The sequence below is a fragment of the Maylandia zebra genome, linkage group LG2 (genome assembly GCF_041146795.1).
Source record: "Maylandia zebra isolate NMK-2024a linkage group LG2, Mzebra_GT3a, whole genome shotgun sequence".
Lineage (NCBI taxonomy): Eukaryota > Metazoa > Chordata > Actinopteri > Cichliformes > Cichlidae > Maylandia > Maylandia zebra.
This window is the reverse complement of record NC_135168.1, coordinates 18,638,434-18,658,865: the sequence shown is the minus strand read 5'-3', so window position 1 is coordinate 18,658,865 and position 20,432 is coordinate 18,638,434. Positions and strand designations below refer to the sequence as shown.

General features: G+C 43.1%; 1 protein-coding gene across 1 annotated transcript in view; it reads right to left on the bottom strand.

Moving 5' to 3' along the window:
* Positions 1 to 20,432, bottom strand: part of fat4 (FAT atypical cadherin 4) — a 105,682-nt gene that overhangs the window by 14,279 nt on the left and 70,971 nt on the right. Inside the window, exons 7-11 of the mRNA XM_004571123.2 lie at positions 11,499 to 11,679; positions 9,512 to 9,762; positions 4,938 to 9,287; positions 3,257 to 3,361; positions 2,529 to 2,836 (exon numbers count right to left, since the gene is read on the bottom strand). Coding sequence (XP_004571180.2) covers positions 2,529 to 2,836; positions 3,257 to 3,361; positions 4,938 to 9,287; positions 9,512 to 9,762; positions 11,499 to 11,679 — 5,195 coding nt within the window. The remainder of the gene's footprint in view (positions 1 to 2,528; positions 2,837 to 3,256; positions 3,362 to 4,937; positions 9,288 to 9,511; positions 9,763 to 11,498; positions 11,680 to 20,432) is intronic.

Below are 20,432 nucleotides of genomic sequence, written 5' to 3'. Positions count from 1 at the left end.
ACACGAACACACATAATCAAATGAGAAAAAACTACAGAGACAAGAACGAGTCGAAGAACAACAGAACGCATTTGTGACTCCGAGGCGCCATAAAGAACATCAGAACCACATAAACATTTTATTAATGTTTTTCCTGTGATCAAAGGCACTGCAGTCATGCTTCTGCATTCACTGTCAACTGTCACGAGCTGTGCAGGAGGAATAATTTCTCAAAAGAAACCTTAGAAATGAAGAGCAAATGCATCCCCCAAAAAATGAGGAGTGTATTTTTCAGCTTGGCTAGCACTGGAGGAAATTTGAAGAAAGCACCACAGGAGATCATTGTTTTCCCCATGACTAATACAATGGGGTGGGGGGTGGGGGGGGTGGGACCACAACCTTACTCTCTGTTGTGGTACATGAGCTGAGTAACATTTGTTTTGTGCTTGTTTCTAGGACAAATAACTCACCTAATCCAAAACTTAATGATTTGCTGCTGGTGTTAATCAGCGGCAGTCCTAAACTGTCAAACTGAATTTGAAACATCATTGTCAGAAGATTTGAGTTTGTTCTCACACGATATCACTGTAATTGGTATTAATGTATAATTTAATCCAAATAATGCTTATTATTCTTCTACTCACCACCAAAATGTGATCTAAGAGTACAGAAACACTGCATCTTTGACAAGAATGACTCATCCAAGGTTTTTCCTTTTTTGTATTCTCAAATCTCCATGGAGATTTCTGTTTATAGTTTCAACCACTACTCCTCTTTTTTTCATGCCCTCAAAGATTACTACAAACTCTGCAAAATGAAATTGATCAGCTTTTCAGACTGCAGAGCAGATGGTCCGGCACGGCAACACGAGGACAAGTATGTTGTAGTTGGAGCTGCCAGGCAGGAGGAAGGCAGAAAGACCACAGAGACGTTTAATGGATGTAGAGAAGGAGGACGTGCACAAGGCTGTTGTGACACAAAGATATGCCAGGGATAGGGTGAGATGGAGGCAAATCACCCACTGTGGCAACGCCTAAAGAAGTAGTTGTTCTCAAAAACAGCTCTAATACAGTTGGCCTTCATTAGGTTAAAAAAATAAGCTAAATCTGACACGGATATGGTTCTGTTTGGGAGCTAATGAGTAACAGTTGAGAAATTTCACATTTTACATTAGAAATGACTTTTTCTTTTTCTTTGTTTATGGCACTTGGACCAATAGCTGCAGTGTTAACCACGAATACAGAAGCAAAGAGAAACATGTCAAACTTTATGAAATGCACTTTGATGTTGCATTCAAATGCTTTTGCTAAATACAGTTAATGGTACTGTAGATTATATATTAAAGGACGCGACATTAAGATAAACTCACTTGGAACAAGGCAATATGGCTGTTTGAATTTTGACACCGATGCTTTGGATGCTTTAAAGCTGGAAACAGTTACATCCTTCCTTAAACTCTCCACTGAACCTTTAACTATTAACATTTTCCATTACTGTGGTTTAAAACTGACGTCTTCGTACACTGTAACTCGTTGGACTGAGACAATTTGCCTAACATTTATGGTATTTGACAATTAAAACTAATTCCTGCAGAGATGACAGTAACTGAGATGGTTGCAGTATCTGTGAACTCTCTGCTCCCTCTGATTACTTGGAGCCTTCACGGTGAAGCAGTGCATGACCGAGTCCGTGGTTTGCGTCTGCTTTCGGGATTGGCTCAGAATTTAGGTGCAGGAACGCAGAACAGACCTCAAGCCTGGCCACCGAAATGACCCGTAGCACCTTTTGCAAACACGGTGATCAGGTTCACTTTACACCGCTCAAGGGAGCTGGCACTTCAGGCGTGACACACTCACATTTCTCTCTCATTCTTCAACAGCCCCAACACGACCACCTTCGCATAATATTCACCGGGTACCATTTGCAGACAGAATCACAGCTTTCAACGTGTGCTGTATTCCTTTACACCCGTCACTCTGCACCATCTCAAAACTGACAATTTAACGATTTTACCAGCTTCCTATGAAACTCCCAGTGCACGGTGGGAAATGACAGATTTGAAGTCCAGCAGGAGAGCTACATTATAGAAGGCTTGACAGGGCCTAGCTGGATTTTTTTTCCTCCTCCTGCCTTGCCACTGCATTGCTGGCAGGGAGAAGCCTCTCATTCAGAGCACAGGAGACAGGATTTCAACCTTCATGGCCATTTTGGATCCTGGTATTGTAAATCACAACTAGCAATAAAATATAATTACAAACCATGAAAACCATAAGCTGAGCTACCCGTGGTTTGGGGAAGTTTAATTATCATCTGATGGTGCAAAAAAGAATATAAGGCCAAATTTGGAGTCAGCTTCAGCTATAAAAGCTCAGGACATAAATGCTATTGAATGTGCAGTCCCTTTGCAACTATGCAGCATTTTCTGATTTTCCTAAATGTTTTTGCTGCTAGACCCATAAAAACGAATATGCCACTTAAAGCAAGAGCGAATGATGAGAAACATTTAGAGTATGAGATATTTTCTATCGTAAAAAAACAGGAATTCTTACCATCCCAGCTCTCCTGGCAATGACTGTGTGGAACTGCCCATCCGAAACTTTTATCATGGTCATCAATTTATAAGTTCCACTTCCCAAGTTAAAAGAGAAGCGCATCTGTCCCTCGAAGATCTCCAAAGCCAGGAACTCCGCCTTGTCTCCGGTCTGGTTATCGTGGTTGTATAAAAGCAGCGCGTTGCTCTTCAGGGTAGCAAACTTGATATATATGTAGTTATTGTTGGGATCCAGAGACGGAAACTCCATGTAGGAGAGCTCCTCAAAGCCATAGCTGTTCAACTCGCAGTGCTTGCCGAAAACCCCTGAGGAAAAAAACAGACCGAAAGTGGAATCATGGAGGAAGCCAATGAATGATTCACAGTGCTGCTGTGATAAAAATATCTACAGATAAAACAGAATCTTTATCAAGCAGCATTATCTGCTTTGTATATAGAAGTAACAAAGCAGATATCGTAGCTGTGCGATCACAGTCTTGCAAAAGACTCTTCAAAAAGTTGAAAACTTTTTTTTTCTTGCATCAACTGGAGACTACTACTGAGGACAGCAATACAACACATGAAAAATGGAGACAAAAAATGAAATGACAGTTTCCACATTTGTTTAAGAAATCAAAGGTTAAGAATGAAATAGCTGCTGGGAGAGTGCACATCTGAATTTGTCCATCTTGCTTTTCAATTTAGCGGGACTCTGTAATACCCTGAAAGTTTCCTACTATTACTTACCAAATGGACAATGACAGTAATATCCATCCACTCGATTCTGACAGGACCCGCCATTAAAACACGGGTTACACTCACAGTGATTGATGATGGAATCACACGTTTTGCCTGGGTTCACAGAACAACACAAATTAAAATGGATGGGGTGGCAGACAACACAGGAAAACCCCAAAGGGAACACAGTTCACTTTCCCCACAGGCCAAGTCATGCACGCCTTTCATCGCCTCACAGCTGAGAAATGCACTGCAAAAAAAAGATCCATTTAACTACGTACTACACCTTTAAATCTCATTCAAGCTCAAACAACAATACGATAAAAGTGAAAACTGTAAGTTCACCTGTTTCAGTGCAGTTTCACAAAGCTATTTTGGAAATAGCATTGCTTGCCCAAGATGATATCATTTGACCAAAAACAACATCTTGAAACTTTTATAGGAAAAAAACGAAATGATCTCATTCAACTGGCAGATTCCTCTCACTAGGAATAATCAGATTTTCAAACTCATTGCAAATTATGTTTGGACGAGGCTGTTTTTTTTTGGTTTTGGTTTTGTTTTGTTTGTGTGGGATTTTTTTTTGCAGGGCAGAAAGGCAAATAGTTGGAATGTACACAAATGGCCACCATACATACAAACAAACATATAAATGAAGTTTAAACATCACGATAAGGAATGCGACGTTGATAATACAAATAATACACTGGCTCCGAGAGAACAAATGGTTCATGAGTGGTTAAATAGAAAAAGATTGACAATGAACTTTTGAAAATGCATTTATGCTGTAAATCTTGAGACAAGTTGCTTAATGGAGACAGATTCTGCTGCCAAACACCAGTTGTGGAAACAGGAAGTTGAGAGTTCACCAGGAGGGCATGCAAACTACTGTAAGTCAATAGGTGCCTTTCTGCAGGAGGGTCATTTATCTTGATGAAACCTAAAGAATTGTGTTCATTTTTTATCATCATAATAAAAAAGGACAGTAATGACTTGAGGCAAATTGCCTGCTACAGCCCGCTTTGAAAATGCCTTTCAGATGCTACAGTCAGAGGCTGAACAACATACAGGTCCAAATGACCTTGAATGTAATTCCACTTAAAATCCACTCCCTTTTTATCAAGGGTAATAATGAAGCATATTCATTACATTTCCAAATTAAAAGGCCTGATTGGATCTGTTATAAAGCTGCTCATTTGTCATGCAGCTCAAAACCCTGCCAAATGAGAAATCCTTGATTAAGAAATCCCTGTGTATACAGTTGGATCAGAAATGTATCTGTGTGTGGCCAGAGTTGCATGCACATGAACACACACAATGAAATGCGATAGTGGTGAACTGCGTGTGGAGCCTAGACTCAAGTCCTGACTACGGTCAGCTTCGCATCATCCTCTTTATTAAAGCAAACATGGCGGGCTGATATGCATCACAGCTGATACCCCCCGCCCCCCAAACAGCAATCCAAAAATCAAACTGTTTTTGGCAGTGATGCTTGTATGCTATGGCTACAACACCTCCTGGAAACATTCAGAAGCAAATATTTTCATTGGACCTAAAGTCATCTGTGTGACTCCAGTATTGTGGGAGTTTTAATGCGCGCATGTGTGCGTGTCCCCGCGTGCTTTTTTCCAAGCCTAACACGAGTGGCTTTAAGGTCAAACATAAAATGTGACTCCTGCGTGTGTAGTACCTGCAAAGCCGGATTTACAGAGACAGTTGAAACCGCCTGGGAAATTCTGGCACAGCGCCCCGTTCTTGCAGGGATTGGAAAGGCATTCATTGACATCCCTCTCACAGGCCTTGCCGGTGAAACCTTCTGGACAGGTGCAGGAGAAATCCCCCACCAGATTATGGCAGGTGCCGCCATTGTGGCAGGGCGATGGCTGGCACTCATCGATGTCCGTCTCACACAGAGCTCCTGTGTATCCTGGCCTGCAGCTGCAGGCGTAGGGCTGCAGGGGGTGGTTGGAAACAAGGATCACTGGGACGCTTTCTTCTGTCTTAATATCAGGCCCGACACTGAGACGCCTCTTGCAGCTGCCTCCATTCTGGCACGGGTTGCGTGTGCAAGGATCATGGTCCACCGCATCTATTTGCACCCCGCTCTGTCTATATAAAATGTCTTTGATACTCTGGAAGAATGTGGCCACGCCGCTCGGGTTGACATATTGTCCGTGGCCACGTTTCACAGCTGCCATCACGAAAGTCTGATTGTTGAGCTCAAATGCTCCATAAATCAGCACCCCTGTGCCTAGTCCTGCTAGCTGAGAGTTGGCAATGCGTAGGAAGCTGAGGTAGTGGTTGGTGAGGAAGCTTTTGACTCCGTCAGAGTGGAGTCGGATGAGTATGCTGTTATCCACCGTAGCATTGTTGAAGCCCACGAAGAGGACTTTGGCTGTGTTACTAACTGAACCGTGGACACCGTCGCTGCTGCGGATGGTTAGGTCAAACGTTCCATCTGTTGAGCGAGCTTTAGAGTTGAGGTTGCACGTTCCAGTTGGGATACTAAACAGACCTGAAGATGGAGGTATAAGGGAACAGTGGAACCTGTCCTGAATATCCGGGTCTTGGGGTCTAACGTCTCCCAAAGAACCACCAGGAAACATGTTTCCAAAGTAGTGGACCAAGATTTCCATGGACCTGGGCTCTGAAGGGTTGTCATTCTGATCATTTATTTTCACGTGAACTGTTCCCGTGGAGGACATTTGCGGCACGCCAGAATCCTTGATCACAACAGAGAGGTAGAAATCACTAATCTGCTCTCTGTCAATTTCCCGACTTGTGGTTAAGACTCCAGCTGGACTAAGACTGAAGTAGCTTTTGGCAGAGCCAGAATTGAGGAGGCTATATAGAAAGGGGCCTTGGTTGGGTGGTAGATCTGGGTCAGAGGCTGTCAATGTTGTGACTGCAGTGCCAGCTCTCTGGTTCTCCATGACCTCAGCGTAGGTTTTAGTTAAAGTCGGGCCGTTATCATTGATATCTTCAAGATTCACAATCACCGTGGTGCTTCCGGTTGCGGGAGGTGTGCCAGTATCCACAGCGAGAATCGTCAGATTATACACAGGAATTGTCTCTCTGTCTAGCTCTGCAGCCACAGACACTTGGCCAGTTTTTGCGTTGATTGTAAAAATATTTTTATCAGACTCAGGAGCTATGGAGTAGGAAAATCTGCTCCAGCTTGGGACAGAGTCCGAGTCTCCAGCACTCACAAAAGTCACCAGACCACCGGGTGAGAGACCTTCACTGACCTGGACATCATAAAGTTCATTAGTAAAAACAGGCGGATCGTTTGCATCAAGAATAGTGATATTCACAAACACCTCATCAATATCTGCCCCACGGATGCTTCCTGCGTTCTTGGCTAACACCTTCAGTGAAACCTTCTCCTCTTTCTCACGATCCAGAGTACCTGTGACATAAATCTGGCCCGTCCTCTTGTTGATGCCAAAGCCCTTCTTTCTGCTCCTACCAAAAATGAGGTAGTAAACTACTCCATCTTCTCCTTGGTCTCGATCACTGGCAAATACTTCCCCTACCACTGTTCCTTTTGGAGCAGCTTCTGAGATTTCAAAGTAGTACTGTTTGGAGACAAAGCGCGGCACGTATTCGTTGGCTCCCTTTAGCTGAATGTTGACGTTGGCGAAGCTGCAGCGCTCTTCGTCTGGGACATTGAAGGCCTTGACTGTTAAATGGTAGACCTGCTTAGCCTCATAATCCAAGAAGCCCTGGGTGGTGATGATGCCCGTGTTCGGGTCAATAACAAAGAGGTCACTGTCTGACGATTGAATCACATAAGCCATGACCGCGTTAGCTCCCGAATCAAGGTCTGTACCATTCAGTTTGATCACGGTGGTGCCACTGGGAACGTTCTCCTGCACAATGGGGAAGTACTCATCAGGATCAAACACAGGAGGGTTGTCGTTCACATCAGTCACGTGTACTGTGACTGAGACGTAGCTTGTTTTTGCAATCCAACCACCGTCAGTGGCTGAAACCCTAAGCTCGTGCTGTTGCTTTTCTTCAAAGTCCAGAGGGTGAGCTAAGGATAACACTCCAGTTCTACTGTTAAGTGCAAACAGACCCTTGTCGTTGCCTGAAGTAATATTGTACGTGATAAGGCCATTCATCTCTTTGTCTTTGTCTCTTGCAGACAGGGTCCTTATTGCTGTTCCCACAGCAAGGCTTTCAGGTACAGTAGCTGAGATTTGGCTTTGCGAGAACTCGGGTGTGTGGTGGTTTTCCTCCGTAACTGCTATACTCACTGTCGTCTGTGCAGACAACGGAGGATTTCCTTTGTCGCTTGCAGTGATTTTAATCTGGAAAATTTTATTCATATCTGATGTAAGCGAAGAGGCAACAGTAATCCATCCACTTGTTTTATCTAGTTTGAATTTACTAGAGCTATTTCCACCTGTCATTAGGTACTCTACCTCGGAATTAAGGCCAAAATCTTTCTTGTCCTGAGCTACAACCCTGAGCAGTCGGGTGCCAACTTTTACACTTTTAGTGACAGGTGTAAAGTAGCTGGGGGAATTAAACTCAGGGGGATTATCATTGCTGTCTACAATGTTCACAATAACTGTTGTCTCACTCATCAAAGGCTTGAGTGCTCGGTCCGAGGCTGTCACAATGAAGCTGTGGCGGTTTATATTTATACTGCTAGCACCTGTTGAGTTCTGATATTTTAACTGCTGCTTTACAAATATCTCTCCAGTGCTGGCATTAATTCTAAAATACTCTGACTGGGATCGGATGAAATAGAAAATTTTGCCATTGAAATCCTCGTCGGGATCAGTGGCGGACACCCGTGTGACCAGAGAGCCCACCTCTGTGAGCTCAGGATAGTCCAGATAGTAAGACGGTCGACTAAATCTGGGGGCATTATCATTAATATCAGTTATGAATACGGTGACATCTGTGCTTACTGTCCAGCCGCTGTCATGGGCAGACACTTTGACAATGTAGTGATTAGTGTCTTCTCTATTGAGTGGCCTGCTAATTGTTATGTCTCCTGTGTTTGGATTAATATTGAATGGAAGGCTGGTATCTGTAATTGAATATCGGCTAATGGCATTTGAACCGGCATCCTCGTCAGTGGTGGTGACTCTGGTGACAGTGTAACCCACAGGGGCATTTTCAGCCACTGTAGCACTGAAGATCTTGGAAAACCTGGGGGCATTGTCATTCACATCCAGTACGTTGATTAGTACTTTGACTATTGTGTTTTTGGGTGGCAAACCGCGGTCAGTGGCTTTGACTTTCAAAGTGTACAGAGCCACCTTCTCCCGGTCCAGTGGCCTGGTGGTTCGTATTTCACCGGTGGCTCGATTGATGCTGAAACTGTTCTCTTTGTTGCCCTCAATGATGGCATATTCCAGCTGTCCATTTGGCCCACTGTCCAGATCAACGGCAGAGACCATAAGCACCCCCTTGGGTGGAAGATTCTCCAGTATCTCAGCATGGAAGGGATCCTTATCAAATACTGGGTGATTGTCATTCACATCCAGCACAGCTATTTCCAATTTCTCATAAGAGGAGTAAGGTGGGAAGCCCTGATCTCTGGCCTCAATCCAGAGGACATACTTCTGTATGTTTTCATAATCCAGTGGATGTCTGATAGACAACTTGCCTGACAGCTGGTCGATATGAAAAGCATTATCCAGGTTCCCACTGGCAATGTAATATGACAGCGGCCCGCCTCTCATAGAAGACCCGGTCACAGTTGTAACAATGTGGTTGCTTGGCTGGCTTTCAGGGAATGTGAACGCACGTTCCCTCAACTTAATGACAGGGAAGTTTCCTCCAGTAACAAAGCGAACAGTCACGGTAGTCGTATCTGTTTTGGGATTGGCTCCGCCGTCTTTTACTCGAACTGTAAGTGTAACTTCTGAATTTCCAGTTAGCCTCTCATTGGCAGTGATGGCACCTCTGACTGGGTCGATCTTGAATTTCTCAGCATTGCGGCCCATCAGGGAGTAGTGTAGCTGGGCGTTTGAACCAGAGTCCTCATCAGTGACAGTAACGGCAAAGACCAAGGACCCTGAAGACATAAATGTGAATGAATGAGTCTTTGGCACAGTGATTTAGCAGACTAATTACTTATGTAGACATTAAAAAATAGAGTTTATTTTAGCATTTTAGTTAATTTTAGCATTTTCTGACATAGTTAAAATATTAAGCTATGCCTAATAACACAGTACAATGACAGAGCGAAAAGGTGCACACCACAACTTTTATTTAGCACCTTTTAATGCATGTGCTCACCTGCTGCAGTAGATGCGGGGATGTGGGTGACATAGGGGTGGTGGTGAAAACGTGGGGGGTTGTCATTAATGTCGGCCACTGTCACGGACACAGTAGCAGAGCTGGACAAGCCCTCGGGCTGGCCTCCATCTGTTGCCACTACCAGCAGCTGGTAATTGGCCCTGTCTTCTCGGTCCAGCAGGGAGCTGGTGATAATCTGTCCTGTAGCTGGGTTGATGGAGAACTGACCGCGTCCTCCGGTCAGGCTGTAGCTGTAGGATAAACACAGAAGGACATGTTTTAGTGAAAAACAAAAACAAAGACTGCATAGCAATTTGATGATGATAATGATGCTGTATCAGGAATTTTGCAGTCATCTTTAATACAAATCAATATTATTCATTTGGTGTTATTGGATATCTTTTATTATTCTTTATTGAAACAGCAATTTTGAATTCATCCACACATAATTTCCTGGGCATTATTAAAGTATTCTGATTCTGACATCAAATACTTGCATATATATAGACTGTAGTTATGTAGTCTGCTACTCTGCACTGACTGAAGCACCTTGTTCAGTGCGACAAAGTTGCCTATAGAGGGCACTGTTTCAAGGTTCACATTAGCACAGTGAGGGGGGAATATGGTCAGAGATGGTCCCCACACTACACTGCGGTCACATCAAATCAGTGACATATTTAACTAAAGTGTCCATTTGCTTTCATGCTCTGTGGGGTCTAGGCTGCATTCTCCAGAATCATGCATTTGATTTATCTCCCTCATTGTTATATTTGTTATTGTGTAATCCAAAAATGACAAGAATTTTAATACTTATAAAAATACATGGTATAGAAAGCAAACAAAACATACATAATATCAAGTCAACACTCAGGGGGCTAAAATCTTTTGCTTTCAAACAAATATCAGGTTTCACCCTGTATCTCCCGAGTCTCCAGCAGGACCCAGACATAAATGTAAGCTGACACATACATGTACACACCAGTGCATATTTTGAAAAGGTTTCTTGAAAAAGCATCCCCCTCCAGAGATGGGATGACAAATTGCAGAACAATGTGTGAATGCAGTGCTGGTGCAAAGCTTATTTGGACATTGAAAACAATGTAAACTGTCCACAGATGCTTGTGGTCAGAACATAGTCCAGAGACAAGTCCAAGCTCGGGACTTACATTTAACGGGCTGTGAAAATCAAAACTAATAACTCTTTGTAACCAGTTCTGGGCCCCGAACCCCTGATGGGTACATCTCGTTCTGTCATAGACAATTAACATCCTCATTACTATGTTTTGGGAAACTGGAGCACGCTGCGGTACCCCCAAATGTGTACCCAGTGGGGCTGCCGAAGAAAGAGAGGGGGCTGGACTTGAGTCAGTGTCCGGCCTGAGAGAGACTGGCCAGAAACTCTTACAAGCTTCCCCCTGGAGGGGCTTGTGAGTGTGAAAAAGCTTGAAAATCACACCCCAAAACAATGACTTTGGGTTTTGACTATGACGCTACACTCCGTGACTAAATTTCTATCATCCATTGCAACATTGGTCTGGAATTTTACAGAGCTGGAAGTGAGTTAAAGAGTTTTACTGTATGGCCCCAAAAGGGTATTTTCACACCAGGGTGTAAAATCAGAGCATGAAATCAAACTGAAGCTGGCCTGACTGTGGAACTCAGTAGTTCCTGGGACCATATAGAGTGACATCTTATAAGAAGTGGCTTCAGTGACGTGTGGACACTAATGTTTTTATTTTACTCTATTTGATATTTCATGTTCTTTAGAAAAAGATCTTTGGGAAAACTCGGATTTTCCAAGTCAGTTCAGGGAATTTCAAACTTCAACTATCTGAATATGTTTGAGTGGTTTCATTTTATGAATCCTGTTCAAAAGAGCCATTTCCCACTTTGAATGATCAGAATATCTACAGCATACCAGGGGTCCCACTGACTGCAATAAGTTGGAGTCTGGTTGGAATAAACAACTGAAAATGAAAAAGAATACCTTATAACACCATTAACTCCCACGTCTGCATCAGAGCTGTTGACCAAAAGCACATCTGTCCCAGTTGGGGCATCCTCCATGATGGTGGTGTGAAAGATAGAAGAAGTGAAAACGGGGACATTATCGTTAACGTCATCCACCATAACTGTTACCGTCCCTGTCCCACTCAGTGATGGAGTGCCTGGAGATGGAAGAAAGAAAAAAAGAAACATGACTGACAGTAGCAGTTTACTTCTCCTTGAGTGATCACCTTAAAGAGAAGTGAAGGAGAAACTGACTCACTTGTTGGGACAGAAACAACTCATTAACCTTTCAGCAAACCGAATATGGAGATTATTCCAAGTGACAGAATTACAAACTCTGTTTTTGTGGGGACACGTGAGTGCCATTAAGTCCCCTTCTGACTTTGGACACATGATTTATTGTACACGACTTGTCATTTGCAGCAAGATCCACACTGAAGCAATTCACATTCCTGCAAAGGCTCGACCACACTGTTCCTGCTGCATTTATTTCAAGAAAATGTCTTTAGTCGTGGGTATGCACTTTCCACGGGTTGTACTGTCACATCAACGCACATCAGCGAAAAACACATCAAAGGGGCTCAATGTCTCTGAAACCAAATCTTTCAGGCGTCCTTCCTGGGGTCTTGGACGCTCACCGATTTAATCTCCACAGAGAGGTATCTATTTTAAGGTGCGCGGCACTGTGCGAGATATTAGAGCGAGAAGAAGTGCTATTTTCAGCAAAAATCCGACCGTTTTTTTTTCCCAGAGCAGGTGACGAAACACGGTTTGCTGCGACCCGGGGGGGATGGATTTAAATCAATAGCAGATGAAAACGAGCCGCAATGCAGAAAAACCTGAACAGAAAAAAGACATTCAGGCATCTGCCTTGCTTGAGCTGCCCTTTATAATCCATCCCTAAAAGGCACAGCGAACTGGCTAATCTATATTCCAAACATAAGCGCGAGTTTTCAGGCTTGTTACTGAAAGTCACAATATGGGATCTGGAGACATCCTTAAAAGCTTGATGCTATTTTGAGTTCTTAATGATTTCCATATGGTTTACAGTATGAATAATACAAGGACAAAGAGCACCTGAGGACTGAAAAAAGCTGAGATGTGAAAGCCGTAGGAGCTATTTTTCCCACCTCTTACATGTAGTTGTTCCCTCCTGTAGCTCTCTTCAGGAATCTGTGTGAATATGTCAACTATAATACAACCAAATAAAAACATACACGATCCCGATCTTGTGTCTCATGTCCCTGTGTACTCAGCTGCTCAAAACATCAGATGCTTGAACTTGTGTACCGTGGAGGCCTGGATTAATAAGAGATAATAAAAAACATTTGGATGGTGGCCACCAAGATTCTCTCTTAATGCTCTTAAATAAAGAATCAGAGAAAAGTGGGTGCCGAGGGGTGGAGGGTCAGAAAGAAAGCTAGAGGGATTCTATGGCTTTATTGCGCAGCCAGCATGGATTAGTTATAAATATGAGGAAATCAGGCCAACATGCTGTTATATTTTGCACCAGTTCTTCTCATTTGGAAGTCAGATGAAACATCTTTGCTGCTGCAGTCTCCCGAGAGTGCTGTTGACACAATGATGTTTTTCAGTCATATTTATACGCCACTAAAAGGTTGTGTCAGAGGTTTATTCCTGTTAAAAGGGAGTTTTTCCCTTCCCACTGTCACCAAAGCGACTGCTCACAGGGTGTCATCTGATTGTTGGGGTTTCTCTGTTTTCTCTGTATTATTGTGGGTTTTTTAGTTTACAATATGAAGAGCCTTGAGGCAATTGTTGTTGTGATTTCACGCTATATAAATAAAACTGAATATCAATTGCTACTACCTTATCAGTATTAAAAGCAATATAATTTAGAGACCTGTGTATTACATGCAAATCGGCGCTCCCTGCAAACTATGCTCAAACTACTTAAGAGTGTGTGTGTTTGTGTGTTTGAGCACAAAGAAAATCCTCCACAGGCTCTACAGCTGGGAATTGCTGACACTGAGTTCTGGGTCCTTGCGGGCAGAGAGCACAAAAGAGATCTTTCCCTGTGAACATCAACAAATTTGAACATTACTGTGGGGCTTGGATACCGCAGCCACTTCTTTCAGGAGGGCTGGGGATTCCTCAAAAAACGAGATTTGTGATAGTTTACCGTAACATCACTTCACTGCCTGGCTTTATGATAATAAACAGACATTTGGCCTCAGGCTTGTAATGCACCCAGGTTTTCTGGTCAGAACAGAAGTGGCTAACATTGGCATTCAGAATAAACAGAGCTGAATTCCAGAAGCAAAATAAATGACACAAAAAAAGGTGACAGTAAACACATTTCATCCCAAAAGAGACCCAGAAACCATACAACACTAATCTTTAGTGACTCATTACCAAAGCGAATCACTGAAGAGCCCTCTGCTGCTCTAGCTATACTGACTCCCGTGTTTATACCCATACATAGGCAATGTTGAATTTTGTATTTCCACCTTTACAAATATTTGTGATTATGAAAAATCCGCTTATAAACAACATTCTCTGCAGCTAGTTACACGGGACATCTGACCACAAATTTGGTGCCAAATACAAAGAATTAACAGTGGCGGAAACATAATCTGAGCATAAAATGTAAACCAATCCCCTCTATATAGCTTCATCGCAGACTTATTATGTAATAACCACAACATGTGTCAGCAAGATTATTTAATTAACATCATGCTTTACTGTAGCTTTCTAATCCGCCTATACTTGGACCCGAGGTATCGTTTGTCTCAGCAAGTTTCATTTGACATGAATCATCATTCAGGAGGTTGTTATAGCAATAGATTAGAGCAGCCTTCGCTCCTCCTCAGGTGATCCTCTTAATTGAGGAGCGATCCAAGTCAGCAAGGCGTCTGTATCACTTTAAATTAACCAGCAAAGAGCCGCAGGTGGTAAGTAAAGTGTGTTTGACAGTCAGCAACTCGCTAAGACTGCTGTTGATCAAAGATGTTCTGTACAGGCTGGAGCTGCTGATGGCTGATAAGAGGCTCTGAGAGCTAAGTGGCTTTGTCTACCAATGCAGTCAATGCAGGAATGATTTGTTTTTGAATATCAAGCGCACCGCAGTATTTTTCTGAACTTAACTGATACCGACCGAGCGCAGCGGTCGCATTTCAATAGCATTGTTCCCCTCACTAAGAGAGGAAGCCAGCCAAGCTAAAACGCTAGCACCGACTGTGTGCATCTATGTGTATGTGGAGCACACCGCCCTCCTTTTAGGCATTTCATTTTTGCACAGGATGTGATGTCACAACCTGTTTACTGCCTGTGAACGGTCAGCCTTCTCTGTTGGGACCTTCAAAGACTCTGTCACCCAACACATCAGGGACTCTGGGGCCCAGGGCACTGTTACACCAGCTAATCCTTAGCAAGCACAGAACAGAGACACCCCACCCCCTCTAACGCTCCTCTGTCCAAAGCTGAACCTGCGTTGACCCAGCAGATGATAGGCATGGGCTCAAATTGAGGATTTTTCACATCTTTCTTGGTGTATCACTTCTCACAGCATCATGCAACTCCGTGCAGTTTCTGAACGTGCCTTCTTGGCCTCATGGGGCTAACTGATATCACATAACCCCCTGGCAGCTGTTACCCCCTCCAAGCATCCTGTTCGATGTGTAAATAGTTCAGATCTATCTTGTTACATTGCGTGGGATGACAGATTTAGTAAAGGAACACTATATCTTGGCAGGTATGCAAATGTATGTAGATGACAGTTGTTTCAAATAGTTATGGCTGGTGTGAGACATTGTTGAGATTCATATGACGGCAGACTAAATAACAGGGTCAGCGCTGCAGTCGAGTAAGTCATCATCTGTTTCCGATTCTTAAATTTCCTCTGCATCCTGTACCTGTAATAGTAAGAAATCAATCCCAGAGCATTTTTTTTAAACGTACAAAATAATCTCCGTCCAGTTCTTCTTTCTGTGGAGGGAGTGACTCAACAGGAGAGGAATGCTCTCCAAGAGTGCTGAGAAATGCCAGCATCTCCTCCAAACAGTCTTCGCTGGAATCTGGCAAAGCACAGGGAAGAGTGTCAGGGTCAATGATTTAGATTACTGCAGACAAGGCGGGTGTCACCTCGTGCACGGCAGGGATATGGCGAGGAAATTTGCCTGGATCTGGCAGAGCACAATTTGGCCCACCGCTGGACGACAAATGACATCATTTTACCATGGAAAGAGAACTGGTGGAAACTTGCAGCGGGAAGTCAGCTGCCTACCAGTGGCAGCCATGCACTGCGGTTAGACAAATATTTTTTCCATTGGCAAGTCCTGTCCCCAGACCCTTTCTTTTATGTGAGCAGTAGTTCTTAAGGTAAATTTTTAACTTTTATAGGGCTGCATTAACCACAGACATTAAAGACATTGTAAAGGTAATCTAATGCTATTAGCCTCCATGAAACAAAAACTATCCAAGACAATATTCAACAACATATGTACCAGCATATTTAGCATATTCAAGTTGATATTAGGAAAGCGTGATCAGTTTTGTTTGCATTCATAGCACCAGTATGCCTTAAGAGCCATAAGACAGATAAGGTAATCAAGGCACTACCTTACCTCTTGCCGATGTTTGTGCCATGAGCGTAATCCTATTTCAGGGGTTAATCTCAAGTCATTTAGGAAAGCAAACCTGCCCCCCCCCGACACTACACTTCTGGTGAGTAAAACCTCGCATTATTACGCACTGTCTCATTAAAATCTCATTCAAATGTCAAAGAAAATTGCTTTCAAAGCTACTGCCACTAGTATTATTTATTGTTGCACAGAAGGAATCGAGGTTTGAGCCGAGAGGAGTGTGCTGCCTCAATCAGTAAAGAAAATAGTGAACTCTCTGGCACCATGTTTCCATGAGGTGTTTTTGTACCAGAGCCACTAAGTTCTGATGTGATAACTCTGCCTTCTGTTCAAGGGTTTTCTCCAATGCAAGACATCAGACCGATGGTGTTCAGATAAAAGGTTTTTATCCGTGAGCAGCCATTACACTATAGCAGCGGTCCCCAACCTTTTTTGCGCCACGGACCGGTTTATGCCCGACAATATTTTCACGGACCGGCCTTTAAGGTGTCGCGGATAAATACAACAAAATAAAACTAGTACCGGTACCGAAAAAAAGAAGATTTATTCATAACACACGTGAAAAGACCCAGGAAAACCGAGTAAACGATAAAAACGATAACAAAATAACGCTGAAAACCGATAAAAACCCTGAAAACCATACATTTCACACCTGAGCCTCAACTCTCGCGGCCCGGTACCAAACGACTCACGGACCGGTCCGAGGCCCGGGGGTTGGGGACCGCTGCAGGCGTCAGTGCACACAAAGGGGCGCTCAAAGTGCTCGAGCCGATTCCTCCTTGCTTTAATTGAATCTCGATGCACCATTACCATTTAATTAAACGCAGCGCATCCCCTTCAGATCTAGGAATGACACAGCTGGATCAGTGACAACTAAAACAGAGTCCTCTGTTTGATATTTCACAATAACCCTAAAAGAACTTAAAGTGTTTGCTAAACTGGCAATGGGACTGACACTTAAACCTTCCCACTAATATTTCACTGCTGCATCTGAGATCACATCTAAGAGCTTTCTTTCAGTTCGAATCACAACTGGGGGAAACTGGAAAAGCCTAGAATAACCCCAAGGAAGGAGTGTGCAAAATAACAAGCTTTCTGACTAAAGTAGACCAACTGACCATCTGTTGTAGCCTCCTCCATCGAAGAGATCCACAGAGAGGTTTCCCCATAAGCCTCTCAAGTCAGAAAGCATTGTCTAGCAAAAACATATGGCAGGGTCTAAGCACCTTATTAGTGTACATTACCGCTGGACAAATCACATTAACCTTTAAGAAGGTGCTGTGGCCATACTTTCTGAACTAGAGGGGGTACAAATACACGTGTTAATGATGATTAAGCTACGTGTTTTCTGACCGCCGCAGCTGCTATGAGGGTGCACGGCGCTGTGAGAGCCTCACGGGGGGTTTTGAAGGAGACAGCAGCGCTCACCTCCTGGGAAAAGCTGCGAGTCACCCCGAGTTGCTCAGCTTAAGCCGTGCTAAGAAGAAGGTTTGAGTGTCTGTGCTGGCACAAGAGATAATCTCTTCCTTTAATATACGACTGCCTGATGTTTTATCGAAAAAAGAAATGAGGAAGGACAAAGCTGGGATGTCCAAACAGCCAGGTTCATTAAAGTGGGAAGTTGAGGACAGGTTGACTTTGGGAAGACGAATGAATGTGTAAATTTATGAGACAGCCCATCTGTAGCCTGAAGCTTAAGGCTAAACGGTTAATTACGGTTTATGGACTGCGGCTAGATTGTGCTCTTAAGGGACAGCGTAAATAAAACACATCATTACTCAGGGGGGGTGAGAATTGGCTGCCAACAAGCCAAAATTGACATTTTTCTGCCTCTGAGAACCTGTTGCTTTGCGACAAAGCTTCTTTTAATGCAACCCTGTCCGGCACCCATGAAAGACCTCGTGGAGCCGAGAGCAGGGTGCAAGCTGTCCCACTGCACAGTTTGCCAAACATAACAGAGTAAACAGAGGTTTTCTCACAGTTAACAAGCAACAGAGTGAAAGGGATATCTCAGCAGAACACTCAAAGCTGCTACCCAGCATAAAGGGAGCTAGAATATTCCTAATAATATGGCAATGTCAGTGGCATCCATCAAATTAAACCTAGAATCTTATACAGCTCCCTGGTTATTTATGGAGTGCTGCGTCTGAATGCTTTTGCATAATTTCTTCCACATATGTTACAGATACGGGTTGGCGGTTTGCAAGCATGCAAAAAAAAAACAAAAACCCTATCGACAGACACAGAGCGGAGCTTTTTTTCATAGTTTAGGGCCCGTGGTGAAATTTAATGAAGTGATTTGCCTTTTGTGTTTTTATTACTGTGGTGCTTTTATTTGCTGTGTTGAAGAATATTTGGAAATCCCAATCTAGCACTGGGTCTGTGCACCATTCAGTGACTGCTTTCCATTTTATGGTGACACAGCAATACCAGCAGATCATAACATAGTGTGAGAGGTGGAAAACTTATACTGCCAGAATAACTTGCTCATAACACAACTCTATAATGTTCATACATGGGCCACATAAAGCTGAAATATGACTTTGGAAAAGTGTTTAAGAGCGAAAGCATGCACTTATATTCACATACATATTACACAGATTTTCAGTAAGCAAAAAAAAAGTGCGTTAGCAATGGCCACATATAGTTCTGATGGGTTTATTTTTGTGAGAAAGTGATGTGGTAGCCAGGCTCCTCGGTGAATAAACATCATTAAAAAGTGGATCTTGCCAGGCCGAAGCACCAATCATTCAGCCCACACCACCTTTTTAATACACGCCTTCTCCCTCCTCCACAACTTACCAAAGCTATTTACACAAACATTCAGATCCTGCAAATGTTAGTGTGTACCAGAGAGTGGAAAAGAGAAAACAGGCGATAGGAAAAAACTCTGCAAGACCACATTGTTACTGCAGAGTTTTTTAAGAGCTTATCCAGAATGTTACTGCTCTGTTAAAGTTCATTTGAGGAACCTGATATTTTATTTGGCCAAGTGCTTTGTTGCCACTAGACTGCAGACTGGGTGAAACCATCAGAAATGGACCCTATTAAAGATTTTTTATGGCAAGTGTTGGACAGTGATCTAGCGATGTCTCGGCCACGTTTTAACACCACGTTATCAGCGTACGAGCAGGACTTTGTTTGCTCCGTCCATGTTTGCCTAATATGACAAAGACTGATGGATATATGCTGGCATTAAATTTTCTCTGTTGTTTTTTGCTCAAAACCTGACGACAGGCTGGAGATTGACAGATCATTATTCAACCAAACAAGTCCAGGGGAAAGAAAACTCAAGAATACGGAAGGGTTTACACGCCAGATTCATGGGAGCCATTTAAGAGCATAAAGGATTCTGCTTTTAAATAGGCATGGTCATTAAAATTCTTTATCTGCTAAGCGGTCGTTTAGCCCCCCAAAACTCTCCCCTCACCCACCAGCCAAAAGACCATATACAAACAGTGCGGCACTATGGAGCGATGTGCTGGAGGGATGTGAAAGACATGGGATTTCTATGCGCTCGTATCCGCCATAATAGGCATGGGCCAAGGGATTTACTGTGCCTTCTCTTTAATAAATGTGGTCAAACGCTCTGCATGTCAATGCGCCCCGAGGATGCTCTCACCACCACACGCAGACTTGCACAAACTCGAAGGCAACACACAAATGCACAAAAAAACATATGTATGAACAAATAATCATTGCGTGTCTACTAATCTGCAGACACAAGCATAAGCACGCAACAAATCAGTTAATCGCTAATTTAAATCAAATTAGGTCAGTTTTTATAACTTTTATTAGTTGAAAGGGTTTCCAAAAACATTGAAAAAGAGGAAGTTCAAGTGGGAATACCTACTTTTAAAAAGATCCAAGAGATTAACAAAGCAAGGCAGACAGCAAGAAACGACTGTATGAAAAAAGAAGCTTTTGGCTATATTACTGTCTCAAAAATTCATGGATTCAGGAAAAACAATATAAGAAAATAGATTATATTAATCAAAAGCATTAGGGTTAACTTTAAAGCTGATCAGATCACCTCAAACCCGACAAACTGCCGTGTGCATGAAAATATGTTCTCCACAACCACAGATGCCTACTTAAAGCCATAACAGCAACATTGTTTTGCAAAAGCATTTGCGACTCTGTGGGAGATCTCACTGTTGTGCATTCTTCCGAGCAGGCAAAACTTGTACATTACTAAGCAGTGGCTTGAAAATCTGACTTGCCTGCAGCTGATCCCAGATGTTGGCTGAGTAAAAACAACAGTCCGGGTATGCGTACTCCAAACCCCAAATATCTTCATGTATCTG